Source organism: Poecile atricapillus, chromosome Z, assembly GCF_030490865.1.
Source record: "Poecile atricapillus isolate bPoeAtr1 chromosome Z, bPoeAtr1.hap1, whole genome shotgun sequence".
NCBI lineage: Eukaryota > Metazoa > Chordata > Aves > Passeriformes > Paridae > Poecile > Poecile atricapillus.
This window is the reverse complement of record NC_081289.1, coordinates 109309933-109327904: the sequence shown is the minus strand read 5'-3', so window position 1 is coordinate 109327904 and position 17972 is coordinate 109309933. Positions and strand designations below refer to the sequence as shown.

The following is a 17972-nucleotide window of genomic DNA, read 5'->3' as shown; positions in this document are numbered from 1 at the left end:
GGACACAGATGACAGTTAATAGATCTACACATGGAGGTGGAAGGGAGAGAGGCAAAGCAGGAAGGATGGAATAGTGCCAAGAGAATAAATCCCAGATTCTTCACTGACTTCACACAAACAGGAAAGCATACATGAAGTGGAAACTACAGTGAGGCAGTATAAACATATACAACCTAAAAGCACACATGCCAGTCGTAAGAAACAACTGAAGTAAAGCTTCTGCTCACAGATTAAAATACTCAGGTTTAATCCCCTCATTTAGAAAAGGGGAGATATGGTCAATGGACATCAAGAAGGCCAGAAAGTCCATGATTTTTTTCATGCACCTTAACAATATTAGAATTATTACAAATCATTTATTATAAATTACTAGTTATGTAAGGTCAACACTGCAGCTTAAACTGATGCCTTAGGATTTTAGCTTCTATATTTTTAAAACCCTGTACTGCTTTAGTGTATAACTCTAAACTCCGTATAGAGTGTTAGTTACTGTCTCCACGTTTTGGTCAGACAATTCAATTCCTCTAGGCCTGAAACTCAAGGACACTTTACTGCCTCAGGTGCTGAAAAATATAGACAAAAGTGAATTGGGGGGAAGCAAACTGGGGGTATATGACCTGAATTTGTAATTGGGTATTTAACTCCTGATATGTAAATGGACCAAACATGTATCTCTCTGAAAAACTTGTGACCACTGTCCATCTTGGGCGTAGCCCCTCTTGGAGGCTTCTTACTGCCCATGGTGTACCTTTTGAAGGCCTTTAATAAATATCCACTTTTATTCTCTTAATCTTGTCTAGCCTCTATTCTAGGTAGCCACTCCAAAGTATCAACACAGCAAAGAAATGCAAGGAAGAGTTCCAAGTAAAATATCTTCATATTGACTAGAAATGACGAAATACAAAAAGCACACTAGTGAAGACTGAGCAGCTAGCAGACACATTGCAGGACCTCAAAAGTCAAATGGATAGGAAACTATGAGAAGACAGTGCCTAACAAAACACAGCAAATAAAAGAGCAAAAAACCCCAGCTTGATTACTCAATTTTAGGCATTAAAAAGCCTCTTATCCATAAAAATTGAAGTGAAACAGATAAAAAATCCACAGCTCAGAAATATTTTTCAGCAGAAAACATCAGAATTATGCAAAGTCCAAAAAGGTAAAGTAATTACAGGTAAGAGAGGCATATGATGTTTATATCTTTGCTAAGAATCTGACAGTCATAGCGTTATTAGGAACAACACTAGCAGCACAGCAAAAACTTCATGGGACAAAGGACAAAACTGCTTGATTATAAAACCATGTACGGACAAAATCAGTTGGGTTTTTTTTGAAACTAAGAAGTTCTGCATTCATGATAGGTCCAGTATTTTTTATTATTTCCCACTAACAAGCAGAAAGATCTCTTCATTTACCCTAATCCTCAATTTGCAAAGTTTCAAGCTGAGAAAGACAGAATATGCTGGAGAATAGCTTCAGAACTCAATTTACAGTGAATGGAAAAATGGACTGAAAAGTAAAAAGGACAGGGATAAAGGCCCATAGCATGCCTAGACAGGAACATAAAAGAAAAGGAAATAATGGGCCTTAGGAATGAATCTCTCGGTCACAGAGGATCAGAAGTTGAACATAAGTCAATAGCAGGCTGTTGCAGAAAAGGCTGCCACCCCAGTAAGCCGTATTCTAAGCAAACCTTCTATGCTACTCAGCACGACATTTCCTCCCCTGGAGTACTGTACTTCAGCTCGGCAACACCATTCAGAGAATGGACACTCGACTTTAGAGGTATGCAGCATAGCTCTGGAAGGCAGGGGAATGATTTGCTCTCCTTATTCAGGGTGAAGAAAATGCATAGTAAAGAGCTGAAGCTACAACAGAAAAGACTGAAATTGTAACTGAAGAAGCACTTCAACAGCAAGGACATAAAAGCAATCTGCTACCTGAAGAGCTTGGGGGTTGCCACTACTGTTGAAGTATTTGCTAACAGATAGAAAAAGCATCCTATCAGCAATGACACTGGTATAGCTGATCCTGCTAGGAGGACACACGGAGGCACTAGGTCCCTGCTAGTGACATGATTCTAGAGTTCATATTTCAGTTTGAAGAAACAACATAAAAGCCTTCCATACGTCCTGTTGAAAATTTTGCATTTGTTTAACTGACAATTTACAGTCACTATTTGAGGCCACAGACAGCGAGCTTAGTTTACTGTCTGAAAAGTAATAGTTGGAAATCTTATAACCAGTCACAATAACAGAAATTCAGAAAGACCTTACACCCTTATACCTTAAAGAAAGATGAATGTTTTACCTTGCTTTAATGAAACAAAAAATTTTGTTATATATAGAAACTGTTGGAGCAAAAGTACAAAAGAATGATCTTTCTGAAAGTATTTTTTTCCAAGAAAGTGTAGGGTTTTCATCTCTTCTCCCCAGCTTAATTAAAATTTCAACACTTAAAGTTGAGACCACCATATCTTGAAGCAGAGAGCATGGCATTTCAAGGGGTTTAGAACACTTAAAAAACAAATTCATAAATAGGCAGATTTTCACAGATCATGAAACCCACTCAAGTTTCAGACGTCCTTTCTTTTTCTTGAGGTAACAAAAGCAGGTTCTCATAGACTTAATATCCTATCAAGATGCAGCTCAGCAAGCATACCCATTCTTGCTCTCATTCTGCAAAATGAAAGCTATCTTTTGTTTTTGCTTGCTAATCCATAGAAGCCTTTAAAATGGCACAAGTAGAGATGGCAGCATTTTGTTCTCTAAATCAATTTTATCCTCAGCCATCAACTAGATGTTCCAGCACACAGAAAGATCAGTCCTTCCCTTCTAATTCAAAAATCCATACTACCATTGCCCTTGCAAACTGCTAAACAAGCAGTATCGGCAATGCACTTGTGTTCTGTAATATATTTACTGCAAATCCCAACGCCTTGCTTCCTAATGCAGTTTTCTATTGTGTCTGCTCTTGTCAATATAGTGTCTGGTCACCTTACAAGTAAGTTGCTTTGACCAACTGTTTACACAAACATCAAAAAGCTTCAAGACAAAGAAAAAAAGACCAAATAGAAAAAAGAGAACGTCCATGTTGCTAAGGGAGGAGGACAAAAAAAAAATCTAAAAACCCAAACAAAGAAGTCTTAAACCAAAACACAAATTAACCTGTTTTCTGTTTAGTTATCACATAGTCAAAAAGGCTATTTAGCTCTTCAGATCATGTAAGAAGTACTAAATACTTTCAGACAGGCAGCCCTGACACGAAGCTTACCTAACACCCCTCAAAGAAATTTAATCTGCAATTTAATCATCAGTGCTAACTTGTTCACAAAGAACAAATATTCTGAAGAACATAAAGAAAAGGTGGGAGCAACTCAGCCTATCCCTGGTTAGTGATTAGACTCTTCTAATACACTCTAATTTCTCATTAGACATAGAATATTATCATTATAGAAAAGTTCAGAACACTCACCAACCACATTAATTTCCTGAACTGATTTCCCCATACTAGAAACAGTGTTTTATAAGTAGGCTTGCTACCTACTGAAAGACTCAACACTTGAAACAAAAGAAACCCAAACAGCCCACTTGGATGCTGTCAAGATTCATATAAATCTATGGAAACAATGTCAAAATCTCTAACTTGAAAATATAATCACAATACTTTCAAGTGAAATTGGAATAAAAAAAGGCTTATAGAATTATCTCACAGGATTGTAGTATTTTAAGTTTTTGTTTTGTTGGAGGTTTTTGTCTGTTTGAACAGCACTAGGCTTCTTTCTTAACAGAGACAACCTCAGGAAATAACTGATTTTTAAGTCTAACCTGATTTAACTAGAGTTCGATTAAGATTACACACAATTTCAGCAAGCTCTAATCCACTTTTCAATCACCTCCAGCACTATGCCAGAAACAGCTCACTCACTGGTGGAGTTTCACAGGGGCCTTTGCTGCAATCTGTTTTACTAATATGATCAGCAGCAGAGCCTGGAACAGATAGCAAGCAGCAAGTAAGAAAACTTGCTCCATAAAAGAATTAGAAAGTAAATAGAAAGGTTGCAAGGAAATAGAAATACATTATTTTATCCATAAGAAAGTAAAGGCAACAGCTAAAGAATTGCAAAGAGATCTTACAAGAGTAAATGGGCAATGAAACAATTGTACATAAACAAAATTTACACACACTAAGAGTAGACATCCCTAGACACATAAAATGATGATTCCTGAGCTTACGATTATCATTCATGAGCAAGAACTCAAATATGAAAGGAGACTCCAGCAGTTCAGCACTCAAAAGGAAAAACTTGGAAATTTTACTAAAGAAGAAATTAAAATGAAGACAAACAAAAAGCATCCAGAAAACAGGAAAAGGTGGTAATACACACTTCTGGTTCACCAGTGTCCTGAGAACTGCATATAGTGCTCGTTTCCTTATTTCAAAAGTCTAAGTTAAAAATTAAAAAAGATTGAGTGAAAAGCATGGAAAGTGATCAAAGAAAGCTACACAACTGTTTAAGCTGGGACTGCCCAAACTGAAAAGGAGTCAACACAGATGGGCTGCAAGAGGTATAACATTTTGACTCTGCTGAAAACGCAGCTAGGCATCAACAGCTTCTGCCCTGAGAAGCAGGGGCCATCAAATAAAGACAGTGGAAACCAGGTTCAAAGCAAACAAAAGTGGGGGGATTGTCCTAAATCAGGAACAACTTTCTCCCCACAACAGCGCAGCAATGCTGGAAACACACTAGTAAGCAGTTTCACAGAGAAGGGCTCTGGAGAACAAAGTAATATACATCAACCCATGTATGTACATGTGTTATACATGTACATATACACGTGTTGATGAAGGCTACACCTCATGTGAGGACACAGGAGAATGACTGTAACAAACTGGTTAATTGAAATAATTCCCTTTTCTGGTCCCCTTGTTTAGCAAGAAGGTAGATGTTGGTAAACTGGAGCAAGTCTCTAAATGTCACCAGTAATATGATCAGGAAATCAGAGCACACATCATACCAGGGAGAAAATAGATTTGATCAGCCTCAAGAAGAAGGGGATTAATGGGAGATGAGACCTCATTGCTGATAAAGAAGTGATTATGGAGAGGACTATGTCGCTCCCTCTCAGAGGTGCACAGTACAAGAACAAAAGGTACACAACAGTTACCAGTGCGGAAAGGCAAACTACCAGCTGGTGAAGAATAAAATTCTTCACAATAAGGACAGGTCAAACATTAGAAAGTGTTGCCCCGACATGACATGCAGTATTACCTCCAGAAAACTGTTTTAAGTAGAAATTTGATACTTACGAGAATACAGGTTGCAAATTCAGCTTGACCATGACACCAACTTGCAAGAACTTTAAAAGCCATAGCCTCCATGTAATCATAAGGCCTAATCTGTTAAACTAGCTGTTTTGACAATTAAATGCTGACAAAATTATTGATTTTCCATGCCTCTGTTCTTCCCCTTTCTGTGTGGAACTATGTAAGCAAGTATTATTCAAATACCTACACCCAAGAATCCAAGTGTAACACAAAAAGTGACAATAGTAGCATTCGACATAATCGCCATTAGATATCCCTAAATCTTACCCCAAGTAGAAAATAAATTTTATTAGTTCCATTCAAAGCTGTCATCATCTTTAAAGTCGGTGCTGTGCAGTCTTCTGATAAGTGCCAGTTGATCCAAAATTGGTTTTAAAGGCTTTTACTGTATGCCAATGGTGATCTATCAAGCCTAAAGTATCCTAATTTTCCATTTTGCACAGGAGACACTGCAATTTTAGCACTTGGCTGCAAACACTTAGTTAGAGAGGGAATGAAAGGCAATTCAAATGCTGGTATAACAACCGGCAGAAGGAGGAAAACCATTATGCTTTCCCCACAGAACCTGCTGTGACAAAAGGATATTATACATTCACAAAGCATCTCCCTTCTCACTCTTCCCTGAAAGTTACCAGGACTTTTTGTTTCCTTCCCTCCAACTGAACACAAGCACGAAGTAAATCAACAGACTTGGCCATCCATACAAGCTCCAGCAATGCAAGTTTAACAATGTAGCTGGTAGGCATTGTGTTCCTCACTCTGGCGCTGTGAGGACCCTGAAAACTGGTAGACTAAGTCTAAAATGAAAGATGATCAGGCACTCCTTAACATATGTACAGTGTTTACACTGTGACACACTTTTGAATTAAATTCTATATGGATCTGACATAATAGATGGTATCTGACAACATGGTTATGTGAAAGCCACATGGAGATGTACTTCACAGTGCCCTGAATCTGTCAGATAATTCCTTCATGATAATGCTGGCCTCGAGCTTGAAACATGGTTCAAAAGTCACGAAAGTTGAGGTAATTACTCTAGTCTTTTCTCCCATTTTGAACTGGCAGCTCTATTTGTGGTTGAAATGGCTAGGCTGCTGACACAACTGTACTCATTCAGAAACCAAATATTTGTAGAATAAGTATAATCTTTTCAGGGAAAAATACTGTCACGATCAATCCTAACATTTTCTTTTTTAAATAGAAACAATTTTTGCATGTCTTTTGTGGCTATGCCAACTGTAAAATGCTCTTGAAACATTCACTGCACACCACCAAAACCTTAAGGAGTTTTTCATTCCAATAATTAAAACGTAGGAAAAAAAGAAAATTAATTTATCTTTAAATCCTTTTCAACAGCAAAGCCATCTGACTCAAGAGCTGCAGAGAGCTAAGTAAGCTCCTTAATTCCCTCCTGTTTAACCCTCTCCTGAAGGCTGATGCTCTAATGAGATATCATTAGAAGACTTTGTCCTTTGCCATGAAGCATTAAAAATGATTCCACAAAACAGTCCAGGATAAAATGGACATGTAACTCCTGTAAACTGGTTAACACAATGCACCTTTGAAGTTTGTATACTTTTCTACAACAGGCAAGCTACTGAATGACCGGTCTGCCTCCAGTCAGGCCACAGAGATCAAAAAGACTCACCCAAAGAGAAGGAAACCTTGCCATAACTGTTGGGATAGCAGAAACCCAGACACTGTAGTAGTTTTTAAGTCTAGCACTTGGTTCAGTAGTGATGAATTTTTTTTCCTGTGGCTGCCCGCCAATGAACAAAAGATAATCTTGCACCTAACCAATCTAGACATTAAATGCACAGGAAACCTTATCTTCTGACTTATGACAGAAGATGACAAGCAGAGCTGGCAAAAATAAAGACACAGTGCCCTAGGAGCCAAGGGCAACAACTCTAAGTACAGCAGGATTTTTAACACCCAACCAACTCTTCATCTTGGCACTAGGAGCTGATTCATCTGCTTTGCCAGCCACAGATGTCACATTGGGGAAAATCTCACTTGGGCAGTATAACACAGAAAATAAACTGAAGACCACACAATGTTCTTATTCATTCTGTCTTGACACATATGAAAACAACATCTAAATCAACCCACATCTTTCTAAACAAATCCTCAGGTGGTTGTTTCTGTTTCAGGAATGCAAAACTTGGTCAGTTACGATTCACCTTAAAATAATTTCTAAGAACATAGAATAAGTGTTTACATAGAACATGCTCGTAAGAAAAAAAATCTTTGAAATTCTTAAAGAAGTTTAAAAACCTATGCAGAAAAAGAAGGAAACAAACAAAACCAAATCTAAATCAGACACAAGTGTGTCAAAAAGATTATTTCCTGACCACTATTCAGGCATCAGATTGAAGCACAGCAGCACCTTGATTTAAGCACACATCATACAGTTAAACACTGCAAAGGGCCAAAGCTAGATCTGTGAGGAAAGCCTTACCATGGCCATTTCTGGACTTAAATGCAACAAAATTCAAGTAAAAAGCTCTGCCAGCACAGCTGTTTGTGTATGCAAAGTTCACTTCAGTTAAGTCTGCTTATAACAACATTCAAGTCCTGACTAACTTTATTTTAGTTAAATTATAACAGATTACTAAATTAAATGAAGACAGAACTGCTGACACAAATCTATCAGTGCAGGAACTCAAATTCATTTATATGCAGGCTAACTGCAAGTACTTCATTTTATCTAAGTGACTGTACCTTAACAGTGATGTACACACTGCACTCCATAAATAAGCTCTGCTGCAGTGTAACTTTGTTTTTCAAACAGCAGCCCTAGCAGTCTGAAGAATTTCACACAGAGCGAGTACAGCCCCCAAACAGGAGGAAGACCTTAAAAATGTTAAGGCTTGTTCACTGGAAAGTTTCCCCATCACTGCATTTTCCAGTAACAAAGATGTTGTCAGAAATGACAATTTTTCCTGTCCCCTGATGATGCCTTGCTAGCATTTGGTTATAAGCCATAAAGCAGGAATAATTTCAGCCTGTCAGGAGTCTAGCTAATGCCCAGTTTCCCCCTAGAGAGAATTCCTGTCAAATGTAATGAGAGCTCCAAAGGCCCTTTCTACAACATAATGAGCACTTAGGCCATGCTGGTGATCAGCCAGCAAAAAGCATCAATTTGAGCCTGGCTACACCCTTGGGGGTAGACGTCACCAGTTAATAAGAATTATGATTACTATCTGTCAAAAGCCTCCTCAGAACTTATCGTTAGCAGCAGAAATTCAGAAGAATGTCATTGTTAGGCTCTTTTTTTATTTTTTTTGCTTCCTGTAATCTAAGGCCACCTACACACTGAACTGTAACACCATTTGGCATCCCTCACTGCAGGCATCTAAATCAACAGCCTTTAACATGAAGGTGCTACTTTTACCAGAAATTAGAATTACTTAATATGTAAAAGCATGGTATTTGAGACTCACATCCAGAGACATGTATTTGTAACTTCAAAAGCCTATTATTTTCTTAACAGCGTGCACAGAGCAAGTGTGCACTACTCTCCCCAGCTACAACTAACACAGATATAATGCTCTGTCATAAAAGCTTCTGAAGCATCACTGCCTACTGGGTACATAATTCTAATTGCCATACATACAGAACATTAAATCTTTATACATATGTTAAGGTCAAAGTGGAAACCTTAGTCCTCACCCACTTTAACCCTGTAGGTTTAATTGATTTTACCTAAAGTTAATTCCTAGTACACTAACTGAAATCACACATTCTTTTCAAAGACCTCCTGAAAATGATATCCATTTTGCAGCAAATGAGCTTCCTAGCCAGATACTGGCTTCCTCACAGGTTACAGTATGCCAAGAATTGGTTGAAGAGAAAATATGCAAGAAAAAAAAAATCTCAGAATCACAAAGCTATGAAAAGCCATCTCACAGAAAAACTGACATTCTACTAAAGCACAAGCCACAAGAAAATTAGTTAAGTTACAGTACAGAACCAAGTCAAATCCTAAGCTTGCTATTCCATCTGGTTATTTAGTGTTTAAAAAAAAAAAAAAAAAGAAAAAAAAGTTGTCAAAATACAACTCCTCTTAATGGCATTTTGAATTGAAACAAGTGTACCGCCAAAACCCTAAAAGTACCTACCCAGATTTGCAGACAGAAAGCTATCATGGAATCACAATGCCATCTTACCAAGTATGATATTTTTAGGGGAAAACAAAACAAACAACAAAAAAAATTCAAAGAGTTCAGAGTTACAAAAGCAAAATTCAACTCCGTAATTCACTTGCTTAATGAATGTCTTTGAATATACTGAAGATCTGAAGCCTGAACTAATCAATTTCTTCGCTGTGCCCTAGCCGGTCAGCCATGCTCTTTAATTTAATGAAACAAGAGTTTTAGATGAAATAGCACATACACATCAAGAAAGAATTGTATTGTTGCACTTTGAAATGTGTCCAACTGTGCAACTTCATCTAATGATAATTTTTTTAAGAGGCCATCGATTTCTGAAAGACTTATTGTACTAGCATCTTGATGAAAAAGTGAATGTCAGCATATCTACAGAATACTTACACCCTGCCATTAATGCTTTATTTGGCAGACAATGACTACTCAATTGAGGGTCCTCTGGGCTGTGCAATCATTTAGCTTTTCTTCTCTCATGAGGTCCTTAGTGTCTTGTTCCAGTTCAATACTCTTTTTATTCACCATTATAGTGGCCATAAGTGTGAATTTTATGGGAACTTGCAAACTCATAGTCATAACTAGAGCTTTCCAAGTCACTAATCTCTTCATACCTTTATAAGGCAGGGATTTGAATAACTATGACTACATATGCTACACAGACATAGGATCAGTTCTACATGTCAGAGCCTCTACCAGTAACAAAACAAACAAAAAAAACCCAACCCAAAAAACCCCAAACTTGTAAAGTGCAGAACTTCATTTTTAAAACCACAAAAACAAGATCTTTCCTTTTTGCCACAGTCTTTCAGAAACAACACCAAAATAGGCATTGCTGCTTAACCCAATCTACACCTCATTTGACAGGAGGTAGGCAAAGGTCTACTAATCAGGCAATTGATTCAGGCTATCGATTCAGACATGATACAGTCATCTGAGCATAAACAGCCCAGGTACATTTAAATGCACCACACATTTAAATGCAGATTTTGTGGCTTAGAAAACAAAATGTCTTACCTGTTTGTGCATTTCAATGTTTAATCCATACGACATTTCATAGTACTGCAAATAAATGAGCATACATTATTTTCTTATGCTGACTTACATTGTATTAGGAGATATTTACTGAAATAAAGATAAAAAACAAATATACTTACCATCACATAATGCCTCTGCATTTCCGTCTTTTCACTTGCCAGTTTCTCACATTCCAATTTAAGGCTACAAAATAGATCACGGTTTAATGTAACATGTCTTTTTTTTGATACCTATCCTCCCTATTTGTATTTTGACAGAGGCTGCTAATTAAAAAAAAAAAAAAAAACAACTCATAAACTAACTTACAATATAGAAAGACTGAATTCACACTTTAAATAAAAAGGCCAAAGAAAAAAATTAAAGAACATTTCATGGGTGCAGTATGAGACCTGAACTGTCTACAGAACCTAAACATATCCACTCTTCATGCTTTGACAAGGAGCTGCTATTAAGTGCTACAACTTAGAATTTAGAATAGTATCTCAATTTCTCTGAAGTACTTCGTCTCTTTCTACACAGCTGTTTAGTAAATGACTGTCAAACAACATCACTTACACTTACAATTACAACTTGAGTATAATTTTTATCTCAAATATATTCTAGCAAATGTTACCCTGCCCAGTGCTCGAAAACTGGGAATTCTGACTATCATTTACTGGCAAATTTCTTTTCCATTTTTGTTTTCATAAAAAAAATAAGTTGCATTTGGCATTCGCACACCTCATCACAAACAGTGATATAATTCTGACAACTTTAACTGAGAGACTCAATATTCCCTTTGTTTTCTATCAAACTGATTTTTTTTAAATGATACTTGAAAGCATCCTATGGAATAGTCAGTGCGCGAATAGTACTTTTCACTTACAACTACAAAACTGCATGCTTAGAGTTTACATTGTATTTCTTAAGCAACAAATGGCTTAAGCAAGTTAATGATTTTTGGTAAGACTACAGTATCATAGGTAAAGGAAGAGGAAGCATAACTAAAACCAAGTGATTTCTGACTGGGAAACTTGTAAAGCTTTTACTTCTCTCCAAATAGTCCAGGTGCACATAGGTACAAAAATAAAGGAAGGTTAATGCTTCTGAACACCAGACGCCCAGGGTCAGAAAGATCCTGTACCCTAAATCTCTGAAAAGACCTCAGCAGCAAGCACACACCCACAAAGAACTTCTGAAGGGCAGAGTAGCAACGAGGAGCACATCCCACAACTTCCATAGATTCTGGTAAAGTTTGTGTTACTACTCTAAGTATTCCCTGGCTCTTAACCACGGGACGCTGGAGTTTTATTAATTTTTGTGTTGACACCACACACAAATGCGCAAACACGAGAAGCAGGTAGCCTCCTTAACGCGCTCTGCCACAGAATTGGCACAGGTCTTCTCTTGATATACTGAAATGACCCCTCTACATACGGTTTCCCAAGACACACTATGGTTTTTTCAAATGCACAGAGGTGCCGAAAGCTCCAGTTTCGACAGTTCAGCTTTCGCAGCTGCCCGGGAAACACGGGCCCGAGCAGGGCAGGGCAGGGTAAGGCAGTCTCCCTGTAGGCGCCTGGTCCACCCGGAAGCCCCCTCCCGGACGCGGCCCGGGGCTGCCTGCGCTCCCCTCAGCGGCCGGCCCGTCGGGGTCCCTCGGCGGGGCTCAGCCGCGACGCCGCACGCCACCGCCTGGACGCGCCCGTTCGGTGCAGCCCACCGCGCCCGGCCGGGGGCCCGCCAGCAGCCCCTGGTCCCGGGACGGCCCGCCGGCTTCTCACCTGTGGTACTGCGCCTGAAGGAACTGGAACTCTTCTTTGATGCGGTCCAGCGACTCCGGGATGGTGAATTTGAAAGGCTGGCCCGCAGCCTGGTGCGGGGTCTGGCGCGGTGGCGGCACGGGAGAAAGATGCACGTTCAGACACTGCGCGGCCGCCCCGCGGGGAAGAGGAGGCGACGCTGCCCATCGCGGCCGGGCTGGAGTGATGCAGAGAGCGCCCGGCCCGGTCCGCCCCCGCCCCGGGGCGCTGCGCACTTGTTACCCACCTTCCCGTCCCTCATCTGCGGTGGGACCGAGGTTAACCGCGCTCGGCTCCGACCCACCCGCCCCTGCCGCCGCCGTCTACACGAAAGCGGGGCGTGCCAGCTCCTCCCCGCCGACCCCCGTCGCGGAGGCACAGCCAGCCCCATTCCGGGAGCTGTGTTCGGCGGATGCTGCCTGGCCCGGCGGCGACCCCCGTCCGTCCTTCCCAAGTTGCCCACGCAACAAAAAGTAGAGGGGGCCGTTCCGGCAGGCAGGATGAGCCGCTCCAGCCCGGAGGGAATATACTTGTGAGAGGGCGCCTTCCTCTCTCTCCCCCTAGCTCCAGCCGAGCAAGCGAGCCGGAGGTGCGCTCCCGACTGCCCGGCCCTCGGCCCGCGGAGCGGCGGCTCAAGCCGTACTTACGGGGTGCCGGCTCTGGGGGAACATGGCTCCGGCCGCGGCGGGTCTCCCTCGCAGCGCGGTTCTCGCGGCGAAACTCTCTGCCCTGCCCCGGCTTCACACCCGGTGCGCCAAGGGGACAGGAGCGGCGACACCCGCCGGCCGCCTTCCCTCCGCCGCCGTGGGCAGCAGCGGGGCGAGGCGCGGCTCAGTGCCCCCGCCGCGGGGACATCCCCCAGCCGCGGCGTCCTTTGTTGCTGTCGTTCCAAGGAGGGCTGAGGTGGCCGGGAAAGGCGGACGGGCCGCGCTTGGGACGGTCACAAGCGCTCCGAGCTCCTTCGCCGGCGCTTCGACCGGCGGGCGGCGCCCGCAACGCCCGGGCGCGTCGGGACGGGACCCGACGGGGCGCAGGGGGGAGGCAACAGCCGCCCCTCAGCGGGAGCGAATAATCCCCTTCACGGACTCGCAAGTGGTCGATGCGATTGTAAGGCCGGAAACCCCAAGCAGAGGCGACTCCTCTCTCCACTTCTGCCCCTTGTCAAAAGGGGAAAATCCAGCCTGAGGGAGCGGGTCGCAGTGTCCTCGGCGGGACCGTCGCAAGCCAAGGGGGCGAAATAAAGTCTCCAGGGAGGGTCGCGTTGTTCCCAGGCGTCGGCTGAAGGGCCAAACCACCGGCAAGACACAGAGCGATGAACAAGGGAGGAAGGCAGGAGGAGGAGAAAGGAGGCGGGCGGGGGCTCTTACACAGCCGTTCCCGATCGGAGCAGCTCCAATAGCACATGCACGAAACGCTGGAGGGCAGAGGAAAGGGTACCACACACGCAGCACAGACTCTTCCGTTAGTTGCAGAGAAGTCCCTAGGACAAAAGGAAAGCAAACCCCTCAAGATGCTCGCTGGCTTTAGCGTCCAAGCAGCCACAGCCCCGTCGGCGAAGATTTTAAAAAAATTTAAAATAAAAAAAAAAGAAAAATAAAATATAAAAAAAGAAATGAAAGCGTCCGTTTGAGGTTTAAATCAGACGGGAAGCTCCTTCGTGCAACAGCACCACAGCCTCCTACAGGCGGGCGCGTATCTGGGAGGTCCGCGTCTCACCAGAGCCCCCCGAGCGCGATACATCGCGGCAACATCAGCAGCAGCAGCATCATCCTCATCCTCACTCTCCTGCGCGGTGGCCCGCCGCTCCTCGTCGACCCGGGATAAAGTTCTCCCCAGCTGAAAAATCCGAATCCGAACGGACGGGAACACCACCAGCTTCCTTTGCCCTGTCCCCTCCGCGCCGGCCAAGGGCAGGGGGAAGGGGAAGCCGAGGCGGCGGCCTGGCGGGCAGCGCTCGGCGGGACCTGAGCGCGGCCGTGGCCGAGCTGGACACGCCGAGCTCGCCCGCGCCGCTTACATTAGCACGCGGTTTCACACTCCGCCGGCTAACCAGCCGCGCGGCCCCGCCCACGCCGCCGCGCGGGTGGGCGGCCGCCCAATCGCCGGCCCCGCCGCCAACGTGGGCCCGTGACGTACCCCGGCCCCGCGGGCCAATGGCGAGAGATGGAGTCGCACCGCCTCTCGATTTTCTCTGGGAAGCGTTTTTGTGGAGGAGCGGCGGGAGCGCTCGAAGCTGGCCAATGGGAGGGCGCGGGGAGCGCTGCGCCGCGGGGGGGCGGGGAAGGTCGGCGGGAAGGAGAGCGGGGAGGCCGAGCTGTCCATCAAAGTAACGTGGGGCCGCTACGCGGGTGGGCGGGGCTGTGGCAGCGGGCGCGCGGCGCCTGCGCGCGCCCTGCCCCTGCCTCCGCCAGAGCCGCGGGGCGGTCCCGTGGCGTGCGGGCAGCGCCCCCCTTCCCGCGCACCGCGCCGTGCCCTCACACCGCGCACCGCGATCCGCACCGCGCCCCGCACACCGCACACCGCACACCGCACCGCGATCTGCACACCGCGCCCCGCACCGCGCTCCGCGACGCGTGCTGACACTGCGGCGGGAGGGTCGGGCGCACGGCCTCGCCTCGTTCGCCAAACGACAGCGGCAGGACCGTGGCACCTGCTGACAGTGCACCGCAGAAAACGCCGAGAGGAGGGATAAGCCCTCCCGCGTGCTTGTGCGGATCAGGGCAGGCCAACTGCTGTGTTGGTTGGAATAACCCTCTGATCAGACGGAAGTTGTCCTTTGGGGAAAACTGGCTTCTTTTTAAGAGGGGCCTGATGGAGGAAAGCTGTCAATAACTTTGGTTTATAGGCCCACTTGAGATAGATGAGGGTCAAACAAATTCCACAGACTATGTGTGCTTGCTGAGGAGATGACAAATGGTGACATAGCTTGCAGTGGGAAGTAAACTTCAAAACATATCCACTATTAGCAAGCACCTTATTCATAGCAGAATTCTGCAATGAAGTGTGAAATACCTTTGGACTTAAAACAGTGCCTTAAGACACACTTTTGCTATTGGTATATACTTGTGTACTACCTAAAAAAGGTCTTAGAATGTTGAATCGCATTGTTTAAACATGGTAAGGTTAATGTTATAGTCTGCATTTTCTTATAATTCCCCACTAGCCTTTACTAGATACATATTACTTCCTTAGAATTGTATTGTGCTTTATCATGTGTCCTAAAGAAAGAGCAGTCTGTGTTTAAAATTTGATAGGAAATTTAATGTTTTGCAATATCAAGGTAAAGCTTTACTCATTCAGAGTGATAATTTCCCATTGTTATTCCCAGAATATTCCATATTCCCAGTTTTACTTAAAAACATCCAACATAGAAGGGAGTGAAACTGTCTCAGTCCTCTGCAGTGAAAAATTTGGACTTCATTCCAGGACTGCAGAGTTTTGTCAGTGAGCACTGACACATCTATGTCTCCGTGCATGTCTGTGTACATGTGTGTGTCTGCATGTAATGGTGTCCATAACCTATAGGTGTGCATATGTATGTGTGTTATGTATATGGTGTACATGTGCATACATCCTGGGAAACAAATAAATAAATATGTGGGCTTTTAATAGTTTTTAAGAGATGAGGCAAAATACCCTTGATAGTGAGCTTTGATAGATTGTGGTTCCCAGGACAGGAGTGCAAACTTGCCTGGTGTTCCACCTGCTTAAACAATGCTGAAAATCTTGCATTCTGTTCCCAGCTCTTCCCTTGTTGTCTTGGACAAGCCAGTTCGCTGCTCTGTTCATGGCAATGGAAAGCTTAATTACTTAATGCTTATTAAAGTACTTAGATCTTCAGATGAAAGGTGCCATAAAAATGCAAACCATGATTATATACTTTGTGTGTGTACCTAGTAGCTATGGAGTCTATAATAATGTAACACCTAACTTTCGTTGTACTTTGCTTAACCTGCTGGCACAAGTTGTTAATGAGATATTGACAGATATGACACTAAAACAACACAGTGTTTTGGAACATAAACAAAAGGGGGTTGTTTTTTTCTTAATTGCTCACCTACATGAAAGTTAAAATGTCTTGTTACCTGTATTTGTCAATATTAAAACATCCAAGGCATGTTTTAACAGAAAGAGAAAAGCTCTGTTTTCCTGGTTCTTACTAGCAAGTACTTTTAACCTGCTTTGAGTCTGGAATCAGCCACTTAAGGGTGTTTTGAATCTTATCCATTATATTTGAGATAGAAGAGCTATACAAGCAGAAGCAGAATCAAATGTGCTGGATTTTTTTCAAATGTGAGCTACTGACATTACATAGCAGGAATAGTAACCAACATGATCTGATGTTTAACTAATTTATAATGCAGCATCATTGGCTCATTAAAGCATAAAAAAAATCTTTTTGTTGGATGGGTATAAACCTGGATTAATTCCAGGAAACTGAACATTAACATTCCATGGCAATATTCACTATTTACACCATAGAAAGGCAGCAAAATATGGCTAAGCATGTTTTATTCAAGTAGGTAGCATTTTATACCAGATCATTCTGCCACAATGCTGTATGTACTCTACACAGTTCTCCAACTGGATTAAAAACATTTGGTTTTAAATGTCTGTCTCATGTTTCAAAAATAGAAATATTGCCTTCAGTATTAACCCCCCTTAACTGTTCTGTCCAGTCATCCATTTTATTCTGTTGTTTAAAATCAGTTGTTTTTTACTGTAAAAATTTTAGTGTCATCTTCCCACCTCATTAAAGCAAAGAACCTAATCCTAAACTGTCTAGGTAGTGAAAATTCACATTGAAAGCAGTTGGAACTTTGAGTAAAAAAAAGAGCTCTTGGGCCCAAAATGTAAGTTAAATATACTGAAAGGGGTTCAGATGTAGCATCCATTCTTTAGCAAAACTACATATTTTATCATGTTCTGTTTAATGCACTATTTGTTATTTTTTTTTTCTTTCACTGTTTACGGTACTATTTACAAGCAATATTTTTTAATTTTGTGCAAACTGGCACATAAAACAAAGATGTTGATAATGTTAATCATTAGGTGTTAGCTGCAGGTGGGCAGTAAACGATTTAGTGCGATTTGTCCCACTCATACTCTCTATATTGTGAGAACAATTCAGTGGAGGAAGCCATTCTGGAATTCAATAGAGTTTATGCTTTCAAAGTTTCATATAGATCACTGGATTTTCAGCTGGGAAATATGCGTGTGTTAATGGGCATGGGGGTTCTTCTGTTTGTTTTAGGGTTTGGTTTGTTCGTTTTTAATGCCAGTGTGGTACAGGCAAAATAATAAAAAAAAATACCTGAATCATACAGTACGTGTAGTATAGTAGTGACTGTCTATACAGCTGAAAGAATAATTATTATAAGGGCATGCAAAACAATAATACTTTTAAAATATTCATTTATTTGTGAAGTGCAAATGATGTAAGCAGGGTAAAGCAATTACATTTCCAATTATTTGCTGTCTCTTGGCTAATAGCCATTGCATACCTTCTTAGTAATTTGATTTCTTTTTAATTAGTAGCTTTCTTTGTAGGCAAGAATGTTCAAAAAGTTGCACAAGGTCATTTTAGCATCATGACTGTATTCACTTCCCCCATTCCTTCACCCTTAAAAAATCCCTGAGCTGAATTAAAAAAAAA

General features: G+C 42.5%; 1 protein-coding gene across 4 annotated transcripts in view; it reads right to left on the bottom strand.

The window, feature by feature from the left end:
- Positions 1-14311, bottom strand: part of TLE1 (TLE family member 1, transcriptional corepressor) — a 76026-nt gene extending 61715 nt beyond the window's left edge. For 2 of the 4 annotated variants that reach the window (XM_058864939.1, XM_058864941.1), the window contains exons 1-4: positions 12964-13862; positions 12299-12399; positions 10655-10718; positions 10515-10559 (exon numbers count right to left, since the gene is read on the bottom strand). In XM_058864939.1, coding sequence (XP_058720922.1) covers positions 10515-10559; positions 10655-10718; positions 12299-12399; positions 12964-12987 — 234 coding nt within the window. In that variant the 5' untranslated portion in view covers positions 12988-13862. Of the gene's footprint in view, positions 1-10514; positions 10560-10654; positions 10719-12298; positions 12400-12963; positions 13863-14032 lie in introns of those variants that run through there. The other 2 variants (XM_058864938.1, XM_058864940.1) reach the window with 2 other exon arrangements.
- Between the last annotated feature and the right edge of the window lie 3661 nt (positions 14312-17972).